Source organism: Balaenoptera musculus, chromosome 2 (genome assembly GCF_009873245.2).
Source record: "Balaenoptera musculus isolate JJ_BM4_2016_0621 chromosome 2, mBalMus1.pri.v3, whole genome shotgun sequence".
NCBI classification, from domain to species: Eukaryota; Metazoa; Chordata; class Mammalia; order Artiodactyla; family Balaenopteridae; genus Balaenoptera; species Balaenoptera musculus.
In genome coordinates, this window is record NC_045786.1 from 20,818,365 (window position 1) to 20,837,578 (window position 19,214).

Sequence of the window (19,214 nt, forward strand, 5' to 3'; positions counted from 1 at the left end):
GTAGCTGGAAACCAGGCTGATCCCCGATAATGGAGCCCCCCAAGGTAAGGGAAAGGGTAGGGGGAGGGGACAAAAACATGATCACGTGTGTAACTGCATGTTGTTCAAGATTGGATTCCTAGACATCTCAAATCCTGCTAATTCTCTCTTATTGTGGCCGATTTTCACCTGAGCTTGCCTTCACGTAGGGGGGTGTGAGTGTCTTAAAAATGCATTGCACTGAAAGGAAAACACAGTGATTATATAAGATATGTTAGGAATATTAAAGTCAAAAGGAAGTTCGAAAAAGACAATAGGCTTTGCAATGCTGATATAAAAACTCAGAAAAGTACAGTAAACACTTAATGACAATGCCATGCACACTCTTTACCCCCCGCTTCCACCCACCCTTTGGCTCCCTAGAAAAAGGTTGCCCACAAAACAAGACCCATAAAGATCACTAAGCTCCCGGCATGCTTCGGGAGACGCAGCATTGCAAAAAACAAACAAATGAACAAAAAAAAAAAATTAAAACCCCCCAAAAGTGGAGGCAAAAAAGAAGCTCAAATGATCAATAAAGAACTTTTTGGCACATTAAATAAAACTGAAAACAATTTTTTTTTTCAAAAGATGAAAAACGTAACTTCAGGTAACACTACAAAGCCACCTCCAGAAAAGATCACCCATACACAAAGATACAGTTTACATAATACAGCAGAACATGCACTCCCAAAGGATTCTATCAGACAATACAGAATAAGTAACAGCATATCACTCTTGGAATGTTTTTGTGCAAAATTCTGAAAGGCCATGACCCGAATCACAGACTCAAAGTACAGAGCCATTGTCTACATTTGTGGACCCACGCCAGCCTATTTCTCTTCCCCGAAAGCCACTATCTCTCATTAGGAGATCACATTTGAGCCTTTGAATTTCTTGGTTATTGTTCATTTTTTAGTAAGCGGGAAAATCTAATTTTTCGGGGGACTCTCATACATGAACATTTGCACTGGTTCAATGAGGTGGGAGAAGTCTTAACTTTCTCCAACATTCTTGACGCAAAAACAATTCTGTTTGTCTCGATTAAAGATAACTTGACCCCGCATTAAGAAGAAAATAAAAAAGAAATGAAAGAACCCTGTGATTTAGCACAGGGCCAGCTGCAATTTGGAAAGGGGTCTGTTAATGTTCTACCCATCCCACCCCTGGGGCTGGGGAACGTACTTGATCCTTGAGGTACAGAAGGATGCTCGGTTTAAATTGCATCATGAACTTTACACGGCAGGACCTGGGCCACTGCAATAAAAGGCTCAAAAAGGAATACAGAGCAAGTGGAAGGTTTTACTAAGTGCATTTCCAGTCATCAGGGGAGAAATTCAGAGGGAGAGAGAGAGAGGGAGAAGGAGAGAGATTAAGGAAGAAGGAATATGAATGAATGAAGAGAGAGAGATGGTGAAAGTTTACATCTGTGATTGTCATGTGAACAATCCACACAGGAGAGAATTGCTTTCCATTCCCCACCATTTGCACAAAGAAAACAAAGAAAGGGCAGATGATACAGTACCTCCATGGTCTGAGACTGATGCATGGCTTTGATTGCATTCTGTGCCATTGCCCTTGTAGAAAATGTGACAAACGCACAGCCTGTGGGAAACAAGGGGACAGGGAGCAGGAAAGACAAAAAACAACAAGACAAAAGGTTTGGACGCTTGTTAAACCAACACAGTCTACGAGAACTGCCACAGGACGACACTGTTCTCAGTAGTACATGAAATCAACAACTTCTCTCTGTGGTTTTTACCTCGTGTTGCTTTTTAACTTACAGTGCTGACTTGCTAATCTGACCACAGCAGAAAGATTTACTGATGGATTAGTTTATTTATTTTTTAAATGGAGTCCAGGGGAAGGAGGCTGGGTACTTCCTTTTTTTAAGCCATGGTGGGGGGGGGGGGCGTTGAAATGAGCAAGACCTAGTTTGCATTTTCTAAAATAAAAAGTTGCGATTTTACATTTTCTCCTTGTCTGACTGTCTTGACTTAGGGCATCTACCCATTCCGGCTCTCTGTATTTCAAACATGAGGCTTGATTTTTAAGCAGCAAATAGTAAAATCCTCACACCCAGGGCAAATTAGCAACTAGATTCCAACAGCTCGAAATGTCAGCAAATAAATATACCTCATCTCTTCTGGGTAGTTAAAAAAAATAGATGTATGTATAAATATACACTCATGCTATTCAAATGCAAACAAATATACCCAAATCCTGTACAGACTACTTGGTAACTGTTAATGATGAACAAAAACAAATGCTCTGTTAACTCTGGGAATATTCAACCGTATATATGAAGTAAAATTTAAACATTTGCATTGGATTTCTTATTTGTACCAAACCTTCAAGACTTTAAGCTGTGACTTGTGGATTCTTATCAGAGATTCCACCTCAAGTGTAACATACACAAGACAATGTATATTTCTCTGAATGTCTCCCCTGAGACCCACAGAACTCTCCATGGCTATTTTGTTTCCCCAGCTGTAAAATAACTGGAATCTACAGTGCTTGCTCCTGCTTCCTGCCGCAGTGCTCGCTACCACGCAGGTCACTGTTCCAGCTACATGGCTCACTGCCCTTTCCACTAAGAAAAGCACTGCCTTCTGAAATTTACATTTTATTCATCATGCACCCTTGGGCTTCTCAGAGAAAAAGACTGTGAAATTAATGCAGATTCAGGCTGATTTTATAATAATACCACGGCACACTAAAAGCTTAGCTAAAGCAACGCTGACTATTTCACTTATGATCTCTAATGACTTTAAAAGTGCATTGATTTTCAGCTTCTTTAGCCTTGCACAGTTTGAACTTAGGTATCAGAGAATAATTTAGTGTTCCACTCAATTGCCTGAAAACATTATTATTATTACTACTTAAAAGATTTCCAAATGAAGCAGATCTAAACACTGAGGGGCTGAAGCTTGTCATCTCAGAGCGAGTGCACAAAAGTGGAATTCTGGCACCAATCACGTGAGATGGTTGCCTCTGTGGCCGGGAAGCCAAACAGAACATTCTACATCCAAACAACCAGCGGATGGCTTGGTGTATGGGAGTCACTGTGGGAGCCATTAAATACATTTTCTTTGTTTGCTCTGCATGGGTACCTGGTGAGATTATCAAGTCAATACTGTATTAGCACCTTTCAGTCAAACAGCAGTAAGAGAAAGCAATGCCTGCCCACTACCCCCAAAGCACACCAACAACCAGTCATGAAAATAAGTCAATGCATTTTTTTTTTGCATCATGCTGTAATTTTTAATACACAAAAACTCTCTGTACATGGGAGGTTCATCTCATTCACCTCCGCTAAGTTGTCCTCACTGAAGCCCGACGTCTAGCTCACTAAGAATGCCAAGCTATTTCCTATGGTTTTTCTGATGTTACAGCAGCTGGTGAAGCTGACTGTTTCAACATGCTGCCTGTACCTACAGTGGCTGTGGCTTTTGTCATCAACAGAAGCAGCTGGGCAGCCTTCTCTAAGGCATCTAGATGATGTGCGTGAGACAGTGTGAGACCTACAACAGGACCTCTGCTGGCTCCGTACTGAAATAGACTCAGCTCTAAAATGACAGAGTCCCAAATTTACCATCTGTTTCAAAGTAGTATCTCATGAAGATTGTGATGATCACTGGTACTATTAACAGAGGAAATAACGCTAAGAGATTTTTCTTTTTCATTTTATTTTAAAAATTAAAAAAAAAAAAAAATTTGGTGCTGCGTGGCTTGCGGGATCTTAGTTCCCAGACCAGGGATCAAACCTGTGCCCTTGGCAGTGAAAGTGCAGAATCCTAACCACTGGACCGCCGGGGAAGTCCCTTCATTTCCTGTCTGGAGGCTATAGTAGAGGCACAAGCAAATCATCTAATGGAGGCATATTTGAGGCCACAGGAAGCCCAGACTAACTCTACTTTTTTTTAAGAGTCAAGAAGCCTGTTTCATTCACTTTGCTTGCTCTTATTATCTGGGAGCATGTGCCAAACCAACAGCTTCTAAACGGAGGTTAAGAATGCATAAAAAAATGTAAAATGTCAACAAAAATCAATAAGGCAGAGCTTATGCATTTACCACAATTTCAGAGCAGGCAGAGCTTTTGTAAGTAACTTCGGGAGAAAGATCGAGCAATTAACAGGTCTCAAAAGAAAAGTCTGAGCAAGAGAACAATGAAATGATCTCTCTATAAACTGGAACCATTGCCCCTTCCTCTATGAAACCTGCAATTAAAAGGTTGACTGATGCTTTTAATTATACAATCCTCATCCCATCCAAAAAATGATCTGACAAATCTGATGACTCCTTTAACTTTTTTATTCTACCGGCAGTGGTGCAGTAAGAAAGAACTTGCCTCCTAGGGACTCTGTCAAGTTCCCTACTGGGTGCTGTGTTCAATTACTTAAGGGAGAAAATTACTGTCATTTATAAAGTGGGAGCACATGCTGAAAGATTCACTCTCTCTGCCGCTCTGGATGAAGCTAAGCAACTTCAGAACCAAATGTTCCACGGGTTGGTAGTCAGTTAACCTTCGTAACATCTCTAAAACAGGAGGTCCTGGCTATATTTTCATTTTCTTTTCAGCACCACTGAAAACACTGGCTTCGGGGTGGGCCCTCAAATCTGCGCTTTTCACTAACGTAGGGTCACACAAGCTCCTACAGTCAAAATGGGCTGCTGGCTTCTTCTACAAACCAACCAGATGACTTCCCGCTGGACAGAAATGACTTAGGTCAGTTGTCCTCTTCTCTCTCTAAAGATGAGCTTCTGGGTACAGCAGAGTCTACAGGGTCTTGACGGACAACTGCTCCGATCTTATAGGGTTAGCCCTCAACTGTTCTAGACTGTTGCGCATGCTGGTGACCGACCAAAATGCTGGAGAACTTAGATTGGGAGAAAAAAAAATATAGGTACCAAGACAATAAAGCTATTTTTTGGGGGTGGGGTAAGATAGCCCATATATTACTGTCTCAAAGCTTCCAAATACATAACAGCAAAAAAAAAAAAAAAAAAAAAGGTAAAAATTCCCTCTGTAAATGTGTCCAACCTGTAATTTAGCTTGCCACTATTTATTGTCTCCACTTTCAGAGCGTCAGAGATTGCTCATAGAAATGAAAGGAGCTGAATTCCTTCTATTTCGGTGAGGTTGTCTTCTTGCTGCTAAAATAGATAAATGATTGACTGGGGAAAGGTTTCTCAAAGTCATTTCCTCCTACAGACAGGATCTAAGGAAAGCACAGAGCCCTGTCACAGAGCAGATTTTGGAACCCAGCTATTACACTTGTCATTTCAGTTGAAAGGATATCTTAACTCAGGTGTTCTACCTTTTCTCTAGGCTACATGAGAATTTTGAGAGAACTAGATGAATTCTTGCTCTGCATCAAAAAGAAGGGGAGAGAGAGAGAGAGAGAGAGAGAGAAAGTAATGAAAAAAGTAGAGGCACTTTTAAAAGCACATACAATGATGCCAGGGTCTCTTGCTTTTCTGCTTCTTCTTTGAAAGAGGAGCAACAGCTGCTATATTTCAACTGAAGGAAGCATAATTTAAAATAACTTGTGTGGCTGAGAAGATTTCAGCCTATGGAAAACTTGTTTATAAATTCCTCTTCAGCTGTAGAAAGATCTTAATGCAGCCAATTTTCCCTCTCAGTATCTTTTGAGCAATGGCAGGGTTTAAACATATGCTATGAGTATAACATTGGAGCATCAAAAATAATACTCTAATGTGCAATTCCCAACGCTGGGTTAGTTTATTTAAAATTGGCATGGAGAGATCTTTCATTCATGGCACCTGAGGCTGAGTGCAGACTAGGACTTAATAGTTGGCAAAAATCTCATCCTTGAGATGAGGTTGGAAGACTGTACCCAGAGCAGCATGACAAGATGCATTTAATAACCCAGGGGGCATCTGATAAAGGTTTCCACATATCTGAACATTTGGGTACCACGTGGGCAAGACTAAAATGTCACTCAAAACTGAGTCCTCTCCATGTACGTTTTAAAAGTCAGAAGCCCTCTCCCAATATCCCGATCAGATATAACGAAAACAAATGAGGATTTAATGGCTAAATCCAGTCTGTGGTCGCTAACATCCCTGAAGATACCGCCAATTCATTTGTCAAAGGTTTTGGCAGGAGAATGCTGGAACACCATAAACACAGCTGGAATATTCTTAAACCAGCAGAAAGTTACCTTAAATGGCAGTGAAGATTTGACTGCAGTTTATGGGAAAGAAAAATGAAATCAACCCCTTCATTGTCTCTGAGTTACAGATATTCAGTTGCTATGCTGCAGCAAACCTGGCAGATTGTGCCCAAATAGTCCAATCTGACTGTGGGACTGTGGGTAAGTGAGAACATGTGTATTTTAGGAAATCAACATGCTAAGGTGACACTGTCCAGTAAATATGTTGGCTCAGAAGCCTCAAGCTTTGATTCTGAGAGCAAACATCTCATTTCACTTGCCATGTGTGGGCTTGTGCTACCCTGCTTGCTTTCTCAATGAAGGCTCACACAGCGGGCCTGAGAGGTGGATATGCCACTGCAGAAGGATCTGAGTATCATGAGGGGCTTGAAAGCATCTCAAACCAGGCTTTCCAAATCAGAAAAAAACGGCAGAATGGGTTACCGCCCCCAAAGGGGAAAAAATGCACGTTTAGATGTGGGCATACAGCGTAAAGCGAGGCAGAGTCCTAATGTTTGTTGAGTGGTTTCAACAGGCTTGGCAGGTGCTGTCCATGTATAGGCATGACAATTTCCCAGCAGGATGGGGCAGAGAGGTCCCATCTTAAAACATGGCACAGATCTGGGTGCTGGTGAATAACTATGGGACTTTTAAAATAGTCTTTCTTGCCAATGTGTAGATCATGATTTTTTTTTTTTTTTTTTAAAAGACAGTGATTCTAACTGAAAGTACAGCAGGGCTAAATAGGTACAAAGATGTGGGTGATGGCAGCCCACTACTCTGATTTGGGGCAGGGGTACTGAATCAACAGCCTGGAGGAACCTCAGCTTAACACCTGCCAGGTAGGAATGTCAACTACTGATGTGGCAGAGAATGAACTACACGAGACGCCTGTTGGGGACCCAGGGCTACTAACTGCCTCCTCTGTCTTCCTTCTTGTAGCTGAACTGGGCAAAAGCAAAAACAAGAAAAGTGAACCACTCAAGGGCACCTCTCCCTCATCATAATCAAATGGTTCGATTTAAATCCTTTCCTACTGACTAATTTATACCCTGGTTTAGTATTACAAGGTACTTTTCAGAGCAGCCAAGCTTTCATTTCACTTCATTTTTATTTATTTTGTAAACAGCTGAGCCAGCAACAGGCATGGAGACCAGAAATGCTGAGCGCCCCTGATCTGCAGCGCTGCACTTATTAATATTTGATTGAAAACTGCAATTCTTTAATGAAAGCAAAAGAGTAGCATGAAAGAGAACTGTTCTTTCAACAAATCACTGATTTAGGAGCAGTCCCCAGTATCCAGGAGTCCCTGGGTCCTGCTAATTGAAAAATGCAACACTGTCTTTATATTTCAGAACAAATGAGAATAAATGAGTATTATCTTTTTTGCCACAGGGAATTCTCATCAGTTTGCCAGAAAATCAGAAATTATTTTTCTGTTAAAAAAAAAGGGGGGGGGCAGGGAGGAGGATTCTACTCTTTACATTGAACCAGCAGTTGCATAAAATATTGATGAAAGTGCTCCCATCACTTGTTTCAGAAATAGGCTGCTTCTGGTATCAAGTGCTGGTTCATCAACCAGATGGCAGATGGAATTGGTCAGGTTCTCCCATCAAGTACAGTGTCTTGACACCCTTTCCTATGAAAGTTTTGACCATTTAAAAAATCTCATCTGCGAAAATAGCTAACATACGCTCAAGGATCTCTAGGCACCAATGTTCTTCATCACTGTCCCCATTGGACAGATGGAGAAATTGAGGCAGAGAATCAGTTTGTAAATCAGCAGAGGGAAAACAGAAGTCCAGCATTCCTACTTCATAGCCAAGGCCTCTATGAAACACTATGGATGGCCTGCTTCTACAAAAAACCTACCATGGCAGTAGCTCATCACGCCCTATCAGAGAAGCAGGGCAGATATTTAGACTGCTGCCATTTTCGAGTGTGGAAACTGGGGACAGAGATAGGACAATGAATGGACCACGCCCATGATTCACGTCAGGAGAAGTTCTGGGACTGGGCCCCAGGGTCATTGACCTCCAAGGCACTATACATTTCACTATGCCTATCGGTTCTTTCTCCATGCTGTACACCTTGGCGAATGCAAAAGTGCAATGATAACACGGAAGTGTGACTGAGAATAGTCACAGGGAGAGAATAGTGGTTCTTATTACTAAATTGGCAGCAGAAAAGGGATCGCAAAAATATTCTTTTGTCTTTCTTGCCTATTTAATTCTTCCTCAGCCCCGCTGCTTTCTCCCGTGGTATTCGCTCTCCTGGTCTGTCTACCTATCTACCTCTCCTGGATCAGATGTGATGATAAGCTCTCCTGGTGCGTATCTCCAGGATGGCACAGAGGGACCCAGGATAGAAATCCTGGTATCCTTCTGCCTGCGAGGCTGGATAGGAACCAGAGGCGATGCGGGTGCCCAGGACAAGGAACTATTTTGGGTGACACTGGTAAAGGCACACGTGGTAAGTGACAGATTAGCTTGAGGCACTGGGTCTGCTGTTTAGGGACCCCACTCAACATCATGTCTTGCTCAGCTTTTAGACTCCCATCTTTCAGTGAGTGTTAAGTGTCATTTCCAGGCCTCCTCCTCCTCTTTTTCTTAAAAACCACTTTCAGAAGAAAATATAGGCATCACAAGCTTGGAGTTACTCCTCCTCCTCCTAGTTTTCCTCGAGATCACCTCCGTTTCAGGGCTTTGGAGGTGGAGGTAGGTGGAAAACTTCTGTTCCCTGTGCCTTCGATTCTAGCAGTTGACATCATGAAGCTTTATGTCTAAAAGTCAAAAGAACAAATGTTCTTCCTCCCAGGGCGCTGAGTTTACGTAAGACCAGGGAGATGAATGAAAACTAGTGCCTTGATACTTAAGGCTTAAACTTTTCTTTCAACATGGGGCGCGGGCAGTGCAGTCCCAGAACCAGAGATGGGGAATGTAAAGACATTTCTAATTAGCCCTGTGGAACTTGCCCTGGAAACCCCATTAATTGAATGAAATCCTCTCTGTGTTGCAAAAAGACAGATTTCTTACGAGAATGGAGAAATGTGTTTTCCATGTGCGTCTTCCCCTGGGCCTCCTGGGCTGACTCAGGAAACTAGTCAGATGGCTGGGAACACGGTGATAAGCCTTATAAGCGGTTTAAGGAGAGAGGCATGTGGGTCCGTCAAAGGGGGAGGTAAATGTGGACAGAAGAGAGTCATCTCCAGCTACCTTGTGTGGCTGCTCGCGGAAACACTGGTTTTCATCCGCGCTCGAAGCCCCAGCCTTTGCCTCTATCACGGTGACAGAGAAGAACCTACAGTCTTCTCCTGGACGAAGTCACTTCTCTGTCACTTAATGGACCCCAGTGTTTAGGACTCCAGGAGCTTTGCTCTTTGCCATAAAACCCTAACGCCCTAAGACAGGCCTGGTTACTCTGAGTCTGTATCTGCTCTGCACTATGCGGGGACAGGGGCCTTTTTTCTTGGTTTATTTCTCTGTCAAGAGGCCCACACGCTCAACATTCTCCCAGGCACAGGCAGAAAGCCAGAAGACTAAGATGCGAGCAGCAAACATTCTCTCTCGCCCTCCCCATCTCTCCCTCATACCTCCCAAAGCTCCTTCAATCTGAGATTGAAAAGGGATGTGTAACGGCAGGGCAGCCTGCGGGCCTCCCGTCTGACAGTGATAACCTGGGCTAATATGCTGCCACTAGGACCTTCTTGACTTGAGAAGTAAAAGGTGATCATTCCAGCTACGGTGAAAAGTTTGGGTTGGATAACTTCGTCCCGCGGGACGTATCTCAGGGTGACCTCTCGCTGAGTGTGGGAGCTACGTCTACCTTGACTGGGACACAGAGCTCCAATCAGCACTTAAGGGCAGAGACTCTGCAGGGAGCACACTCACCTCGACTCAGCCCGTCGGGTCCCCGGAGGATCCGGCATTCTTCTATCTGGCCAAATGGAGAGAACATCACCCGGATATCGTTCTCATTACATTTCTTCGAAACCATTCCTATGAACAATTTTCTGTCTTCCACGGCTAGGAGAGAGAAATAATGAATGAGCCAAGGCCATTTCACCTTCTTCCTCATAATCAATGTGTCATCACCACCTCCGACTGGGTCCCGAGGCTAACTCTTCAGACACTCAGGCCACTTTCCTCCTCCACACGTGCCGTCTCTGCTCTCCCCACCCTTGCTCAGCATCTCGGCTCCTATTCCAACACTGGGAGCTTGTTTACTAATAAAACATCTTCAAAGGACACGAAACACTGTTTTTAAGTCCTTTTCCCCCATTTGGAAACAGTAATATGTTTACTAAAATGTTAAAGTTCTAAGTAACTGCTAAATGCTACTGTCCCATAGAGAAATTTTGGGATACAGATTTTAATTTGTTTTGTTTTGTTTTTTTCTTTTGGGTAGATGTTCTTTTAACTTGAGTGACAGCAAAAGAGAAAGATCGGGAGAGGAAAAATAACAGAAACAGATATAGTGGAAAATTGATAAACAAAACTTTTAACAAAGGACTCAATGGAAGAAAACATTCTCCTTCCCTGATTTCAAATAGCTTCGTCCCCACTGGTCCAGATGAGAACAGGAGACAGGAGAGATGTGAATTTCTCCAGAGAGCTGGTTAAGGGCCTTCTGTCCGTAGCACTGGCTACGCAGCCCTACCCAGGTCAGCACATGTGGTCTGCACCTTACAACTAAAGCTGAAGGCAACTGTAGTCAAGTGAGTGGGGCTGCGGTTATTTAAGAATCATGTCAGGGTGGCCCCAATCTCGGAGTGAAACCTGTCACCAAAAAAAGAACAAGGAAGGAACAATGCTATTCTGCTCACTTGGAGGTAGGATTCTTGATGAACAGAAATGCATTTTGGGCGTGAGGGCAGCAACGTGCAAATTCTAACTTTGGAAGCTGTCATCGGGTAAAGACTAGGGAAGGTTTACCTCTGATGACCTGGGAGATTTTTTCCCCTAAACTGACATGCTTGTGCTCAGGATAACTGGCCTATACTCAGCCTCAAAGGCACGATTATTATGGATTTCAAGACAGTGTTTGGAGCCATTTGTAGGAGAGAGAGCAAAAGATAGTCTTAGAAGCCCTCAGGGAGAAGTCTTGCTTATTTCCCATGTTTCCTTTCAATCCATTTCTTAGAATTTAAAAAAAAAAAGAAAGAAAGATAGCTGCCTACACCAGCACTTCAGAAAGTCCTAGCTTACGGGATCATTTTATATCTGTATTATAATCTTGTCATTGCTATTTAATTGGCTTTTATTTCTGTTTCTCTTACTCTTTTTCTGGACAGTAAGTGTCTCATTATCATTTAACTGGCAAGAGTGTATTCTAGACTTGCCAGGGCCAGTTGCTTCGGGTACCTAAGTCAGAATCCCTGGTCTGTGTCTTCCAGGAGCCGGGATGGAAGATCTATAATGGAACAGAGACTCGTTTACTCTGAAGCAGCTCCGTCCAGTAGAACTCAGCGAGAAGGGAAAAGTTTGGTCTGTGACGTCCACCCCAGTAGCGAAACCCATGTGTGGCCACTGAGCACTTGAAAGGTGGCTACTGTGATGGAGAAAGTGAATTTTTCATGTGATGTAATTTTAACTAATTTAAAATTTAAAAGCTGCATGTGACTACTATATTGGACAAGGGTGGCGCTGAGGGGCTAAGAGCTCCTAGTTGTAGAATCCCAGGCCGGAAGTAACAGACTTGAAAGACATTTTGTCTGACTCTAAAGAGATGCCAAGGCCCAGCAGGGGGAAGGATCTGGCCAAGGATCATTCTACAAGGAGGCGGCCTAACCTGCACCAGGATCTGGTACCCTCTTCAGACCAGGGTTCTGCTCACTCTCCTGCGTTTCTGGCGAGTCCAGAGGAGGCAGCTGAGGCTGGGAGGGTAGGGCAGTGCTGTGACTGGCTGACCCTGGTCCTCGTTCCAGTGCTGCCATGAAGGTGATGGGTGACCTTGGAGGACGAGCTGACCCCTGTGGACCTCAGTCTTGTCATCCATAGAATGAAGGTTTCAACTTGATTCTTTTTCCTCTTCTCTTTCCTTTCTCTCTCTCTTAAGTGATGGAGAGAAGGCGGCCTGGTTACATGCTTTGGCTGAATGAAGCACTTGAACATGGACTTCAGAATCCCTTTCTACCCAGCCTCTCTCTCCACACTGGTGGCGGCTCCCAAGACAACACAGAGAAACGAGGGCTCCAAAGAATACAGGTTGAAAACCACAATTCCACAATCCTTGTGAACTATGAATCGGGTACCAGAGTTTGAGAAAAGCTTGATGTTAGATATGGAACTCAAACCGGACTTTAAGAAGCACGGGCAGGGTCTGGACAGACTGGTACTGTGCTGGGGGCATCACATACTAACCGGACCAGGCGCAGAGTCAGGAATGAATAAGGACTGTCTTCGTGGCGGACGGAGGAAGGCAGCCTGATTGAAGCACAATATGTACCGTTTTCTGCTTCGTCTGCAGAGAGGGCCTTGATGCAGAAGGAAGGTCACAGGTGCTCCGGGGCCACTGCCTGTGTTGAGCTTCCTCAAGGAGAAAGGGGGTGTCACTAGCTCTCATTCCTCAGCAGAGGCTGCTGAGGACCCCACTTGCTTTATGTAGATGAAGATTTTTAAATTTAAGAAGTCCTTCTTTCTCCTGTCAGAGTAAGTGGACTACCAATGATCTACTAGGAACTGGTGAAAGCACAGTAAGTTGAGGGCTGTGTTGGCACCGGGGTCTAAGCATCAGAAGCATCAGATGCCCCAGAAGAGGTGCTTTCTTTCCAACGGGAGCCTTTGACCTCCAGTGCGACGCCAGACTCCTCAGCATGCGAGGACTCCAGTGGCCCTGAGAGCACGTGGCATTCCCTCGAAGCAGAAGGGGAACGGATGGGACTGGCGGAAATGGGGCTGGGGAGGGAGGGAAAACTTGCAGCTGTAGTTCTTGCCCCCCCGCCCTGATCCCTTCCTGCCCTCATCTCTGGGACTGCTACCCCAAGGAAGCTATGGCTGATACCTTGATGAGTAGAAAAAAATTTCTGTTGTATTTCTTCTTATCCTGAAGAATCAGGTTTTCGTTCTTTCAAACAAAAGCAAAGGATAAAGTCCCAGTTGGTCCTTGGTTTCCCTGATAAACCTATAATGACGGTATTTAGCGAAGACAATTTTCAGGGTTTGAGCTTCAGGGTGCGGGATGCTATAGTCAACTAAATGCGCAGCTCCTGAGAAGCTCAAGTATGACTCTTTTCCTAAGATGGATTTACAAAAAATGGAAACCATTTATGAAGAAATCCTGACATCCTAGGCACAATGAAGGGGTAAACTCAGGCAGGGAAATGAAAGATAACTGTCACTTTTTTCAGTAACAAGTATTAGCTAAAAAGAAAAGAAAAGAAAATCTGCACCATCCATATGCTATTCAAAGTGCTAACTTCCTTCCCTGTGTGTGTGTGTTGGCACGTGTGTGCATGTATCAAAGAACCTGGATGTTGGCAACCTTCTGCAAGCCAAAGTAGCTCTGTGGTTTTAACAGTTGGGCCTTGTTTGCTTTAATGGCAAAATGGGAATAACTACAAATATCCAGCTTTCCTCTCAGTGAGTTTTCCTGATCTTCCAGTGAAAATTTTTATTCCTAGGATCCCCATTCTAAGGATCGCTAAACAGCTTTGTCAACATTTTAAATAAACTTAATTATCTTGAAATCACTTAACTTTTTCATCAATGTTTGATGAATTTCCTGGTGGGCTTTTCCTAAGTATTCACGGGCAGTTAAGTATCTCACCAGTTTTTTCAATCCACAAGAATGTCAATTGCTTAGATAAACCTACCATATTCACAGTATTCTGCTAAGTGCTTTAGGGGAACTAAAAAAAATAAATAAATAAAAGATAAGGTGTTTGCCCTCTAAAGAAAAAGTCTGTTTTCCTTTAGGATAACCAATGAATGAATGAGGGGAAATACTTCATATACCACGTGGGCACAGGTGGGGTTGCTGCCATCAATCACAGTAGCAGAACTGAAAGTGGATTCGTAACAGTGACCACTGCCAGCTCCCCTTCCGTGGTATAAATGAGAAGGGGTTAATATTAAATATAAGTGGGGACTCTTTTAAGTTCAGGGACTAGAAACTTCATTTTTTAAAACTCCCCTAATTGTAAGTCCGTGCTAACACACCGGTGTACAATCTGTCAAAGTCACACCTGGATTCGGGGCGGCCTGAATTAATTAACAACTTTTCAATGTGTTAGTGCTAACATATGGCATTTAATTACGGCCTCCGAATCCACGGGTCTCTCTACTTTGAATTTCAAAATGATTTCTTCATCTTCTAGTACATCAGCAAGTGACTGCACGGGAACACCCCAGATTCCTATCTCTACAGGCCTCGCTCTCCCCAGGATAACAACGTCTGGTCATCCTGACTCTTGTGAGCTCAGAACTTGATGCACAGCCACTGGGGGTTTTAGAGGCCTTGAGGAAAGAGATGGGGGTGGGGTGCTTAAATGGCATTTCTGGATTCGAGGCTCTAAGGACCCTGACAAGCTGTGAGGTTGGAGGTTAAAGCAGGATGGACCTGATACTCTGCCTACAGAGTCAAAAATAATCCTTCAAGTCAGAAGTGTGACCTCACAGTGAACACTGGCTCCAGCCCCCGAGACCCCAAAAACAGAACCAAAGGCAACCGCCACGACTTCCTTGTCACCCACTGCTGGACCAACTTCAGATCCAGCAACTGCCTTTCACTTTCAATCTCGCACGGCTGGTTGCTTTTTCTGCACAGTGACGGAAGATTAAAAGCTGGAAAACAGGCCTTCCAATGGGAGAGAGAATGATAAAGAGTGACTAGGTGTGCGTGAGTGTGGCTGGTCCCTGAAATAATCCACGCCTCCTCCAACGCCCTTCCTGTACCATCCACTCAACTAGGTGTCAGGGAAAAATTACCAAAAAAAGGTGGGTGCTGTTGAAATCTGGGTGTATACTCAGTGTGCTCTTCTTAAAGTCCCTGACATTGTATTGCCAATTCAGAGGAGGATCTGTTGTTTGGATACCTGGCACAGTAGAAGCATAAGAAATGGAAGATGCTAGGAGTTTACATAAATGTGCTAGAGGCTGCAGCTGAAATCAGAGCCATTGGAAGGGCAGGTTCTAGGAAGCCGTGGAGATTTCAGAAGCCCGTTCAGTAAGACAGTAAAGTGCAGGGCAGATATAGCAGACTAACATTTCTGGGCTTTGTCAGAATCCCTGCATGGACAAAAGCTCAAAAGAGTCATTGCTTTTCCGGAATGCGTTTGTCCATCACTAATGAATCTGTGATGAGTCTTGCTCAGCAAATACGAAGTTCGGGAAATCTGAACACAATGATAATGAAGAGAGTAACTGTTTCACTGTGATGAGTCCTTTGTGTCATCCATAAATGTCAGCAAACTCAAAAAAAAGTGCAATTAGAGCTCGTTATATTTCTTTCACAGCCACAGGAGCTATTTCGAGCATCTGAGCCAAAGAGATCTTGGTGCTCTCTGAGCTGCAGAAACTATGCTTACCTGTTAAAAATGTCATGTGAAATCAGAAAAGGCTTGCAGCTTTCATCCCTGGCTTTGGGAAATGATGCCTTTCTCCTGATTCTTCCAACCAGGTCCAAGGACAACCCTGAAGTCTGCTCATGGCTGTGCAAGGTGGGGGTCCGTCTGAGCCTCCGTGAAGAAGAGCTCTTTCAAAGCAGCTTTTGGTCCATTTACACTATTTGACTTTTTCTTTTTACTGGAAATTCAGAAAATGAAGGTAGATCTGCAAGCAAAGGGACAACTGGCCCAGCAAGAAGGTTTGGGGGTTTTCCTTTAGGTGTACAGATCTAAGCTTTGGCAGGAAGAGCCCAAGGCTGGAAGGGCTGGCCTCTGCTCTCAGGATGCACCAAAACAGCTACCTCAACTGGCTGGAGCTACGCCACCAATGTAGCAGACTGCACGCACGCTACGTGCCAGGTGTGACGCTAAGCTCTGCGGGTGTTAACTGCATGATGACTCTGTAAGGCGGGCCTTACAGGAAGAGCACAGACTAGGCTTCCGGAGCCCCTCTTACAGCGGGAGAGACGGAGGCTGGGTGAGTTTAGTAAAGAACTTGCTCAAGGTCACAGCCAGTAAGTGCAGGGTCCGGGTCAAGTCCGGGCTCCTCAAAATAGATTTCACCTGCTACCCTGGGGCGCTTCCTGATAAATGGCATTTTAAGGTATTTGCTCATCTTAGTAAAACAGAGCCCAATCCTGCTTGGCTTTTGAGATCGTGCAACATGGGGTGTGCCCACGGCAGTTTGATTCTATTGCTGTGGTTTTAGATCCAAAGCAAACACTACCCTCAGTGTCCACAGGAGACAGAGGACAGCAAGGGCAGCTGACCATTCTGAGCCCTCCCGGCAGCTACCCTGCGGACAGTCAGGGTTTGCACCTGCACAGGAGAAAATGCAGAAGGAGAAACCCTTTCTCGGTTCAACTCTTTGGGTATTTTAAGTCAGACATTTCCAACTCGGGTCTCTCTTGTCACGTTTTTATCACTACGGCCTAAGGTTCAGACGAACCCCCTCCTGCAGACTTTGATCCCATGGCCTGTGTCCTGACACGGTTTGGAGAATTATGGGGCCAAAGGACAGAGAACATCTCCTGGTGGCTGGATGTGCCAGGATGACCTTCACTGATGGAATTCATCCCACAAATACTAGATCCATCCCGCCTCTCTCCCAGGAGGAAGAGAACAGATTGTAACACACACTCCTGGAGCAAATTGGCACGGGGAGATGGCCTTCTGCCTGGGGGCAGAAGGCCCCTAAAGGCCAGGGAACACTGGCCAACATCTTATAGAAGTGCTCGATCATTTACAAAGCACTGTCACAAACATCTTCTATGAGTCTTAAAAAAAAGCTCATCTATGAGAGGCAATTAGCATTATTCCCATTTTATGAATGAGGAGACTAAAGTCTGGTCTTTAAGTGATTATGAGATACTGAAACCAGTGACAATGAATGTGAGTTCCAGCAGGTAAGGGACAGTGTCTCTTGTGTCCTTTTCTTCTTCTTTTAAAAATTCACTGCTGCAGTCCCAGCCTCTGGCAACGTGCCTGGCACATAGTAAGTAATCGATGAATAACTGTCAAGTACAGGAATGAGGTGACTGGACCAAGATCCCACCACAAAGCAGGGGTGGATTTTAGACCCTCTGACATTCAATGCCACGTCTGTGATAAAGTACTGTAGGAACAAGGGAGTTAGACTTGCAGAGAAGTGTGCGGCTGGTGAGGGGATGGTGGGGAAGCACCAACATCTATTCTCCGACAGACACCACTGTACGATGTGGAATTTCTTTCGAAACTGTCTAGTGTGTGGGGCCGGAAAATGGGATGCACTACAATTAGCAAAAGAAGTACCTCGTGGAGAGATGCAGAGCCCCGCCATAATTTACATCTGCAGGTGATGCAGGTCTCTAAGTGTATGGCTTCTGCCCCATGACTAATTAACGAGGTGCAGAGCTGCCCGGAGGAAGGCGACCATGCTGACCATGTCAGTCTTGTGGGGCAGGAGAGGGCTGAGGTCTAGGAAGGCAGACGATTCCTTTAACATGCAATGCAGCCAGTCCAAAGAACAAAACAGGGACAGAAGGTTTGCAGAAGTGGAAGCAAAAACTTCAGAGAGAAATGGGGTTAGCAACCCTCCGGTGTCTTGGAGAGGCAAGTCTCAATTATTTCACCAACCTCATCAAATGCGGTTTTTTTTTTTTTTTTTTTTTGCACTGACTGTATATTTATTTAATCAGCCAACGGAATTCTGAATGAATGTGGATGCAAATGCATGGATACAAACTAGAGAAAAGTGCAGTGAGACAGTCGCAAAGCCAGAGGACCAAAGGGAGGGGGGAAAAAAGATAGCCTCATTCTTGGTGGGCGATGCCCTTCTCACTCACCTCTGCATAATATAAGGTCACCCCTCCCCGTCAGGTGCCCAAGCTGCTGTCAGAGGAGGTAAACAATAGCCACAGGGTGGCCGCACAGAGCAAGCCCCAAACAGGGACACAGAAAGCCGTTTCTTGTAGCATCTTCACAGGTCTTTACCCCAGAGATACAGGAGGCAGGAGAGCGAGGTACCCACCGCGATGGAGGTTTCCTGGGGCACATCCCTCTGCCTTCCCCAGAGAAACGGCAAGGGGGGCCAGCTCCTCCCGCCCCCCACCTCACGTCTTCACTTAAGGGAACAGACATTAAAAGGAAGACAGTCAGCACCACCTACCGTTTGATTTTTCACTGTCTGCAGGTTTCATCTGAATGGGATGATGCATCTAAAAATAGAAAAGTGAGAAAGTAAGGCAGATTGAACAAGTGTTCAACAGTCTCAGAAATCCCATGCTATTCAACGCGGCTACTGATATTGTTATAAGGGCACGTAAATAATAACGAGACCTCTCACAGTTAAAATGAACTACCTTAAAATGCAAGCATGTGTTTGATGTTCAGCAATAGGATACATTTAAGTCCCGGGGCGCTGTGACATGGTATCTTAACACGTGGGCTTTGCAGTCAGGCTCAAGTTCAAAACCTGGTCCTGCCATTCAATATGGTTTCTGCCTGGATCTTACAGGTAATTCTGGTTCTGCCATTCATTACAACTATGTGACCTCGGGCAAGCATCTTAACTTCTCTGAGCTTCAGTCTCCTCATCTGCGAGATGGAGGTGACACCTGCATAGTAGGGCCACGAGAATTACCTGAGAAAATGCATGTGACGTGCTTAATGCATGGGGCATAGAAAAAAAATAGTTATTGTTATTTTGTATTATTACAAATTAAAACACAGATGATCTGTTTTTCTTCTGGCCGTTCTATGTCTGCTGCATGGCTGTTTCTTAGAGTTCTGAGTAATTTGAAGGTCGACCAGTTGATTGATTGAGGCGCCATTATCCCATTTTTATTAAACACGAAGTGTGAAACAGGAATGCAGAGGCACCGAAAGAATGGAAGGAAGGAGAGAGGGAGGGAGGAGGAAAAGCAAGAGTGAGG

The 19,214-nt window shown here is 44.4% G+C and overlaps 1 protein-coding gene across 7 annotated transcripts in view; it reads right to left on the reverse strand.

Annotated features, from left to right (window-relative positions):
- Window positions 1–19,214, reverse strand: part of CELF2 (CUGBP Elav-like family member 2) — a 525,035-nt gene that overhangs the window by 64,566 nt on the left and 441,255 nt on the right. For 6 of the 7 annotated variants that reach the window (XM_036842569.1, XM_036842572.1, XM_036842570.1 and 3 more), the window contains 3 exons: window positions 18,449–18,497; window positions 10,088–10,222; window positions 1,544–1,623 (listed from right to left, as the gene is read on the reverse strand). In XM_036842569.1, coding sequence (XP_036698464.1) covers window positions 1,544–1,623; window positions 10,088–10,222; window positions 18,449–18,497 — 264 coding nt within the window. The remainder of the gene's footprint in view (window positions 1–1,543; window positions 1,624–10,087; window positions 10,223–18,448; window positions 18,498–19,214) is intronic. The other variant, XM_036842575.1, reaches the window with a different exon arrangement.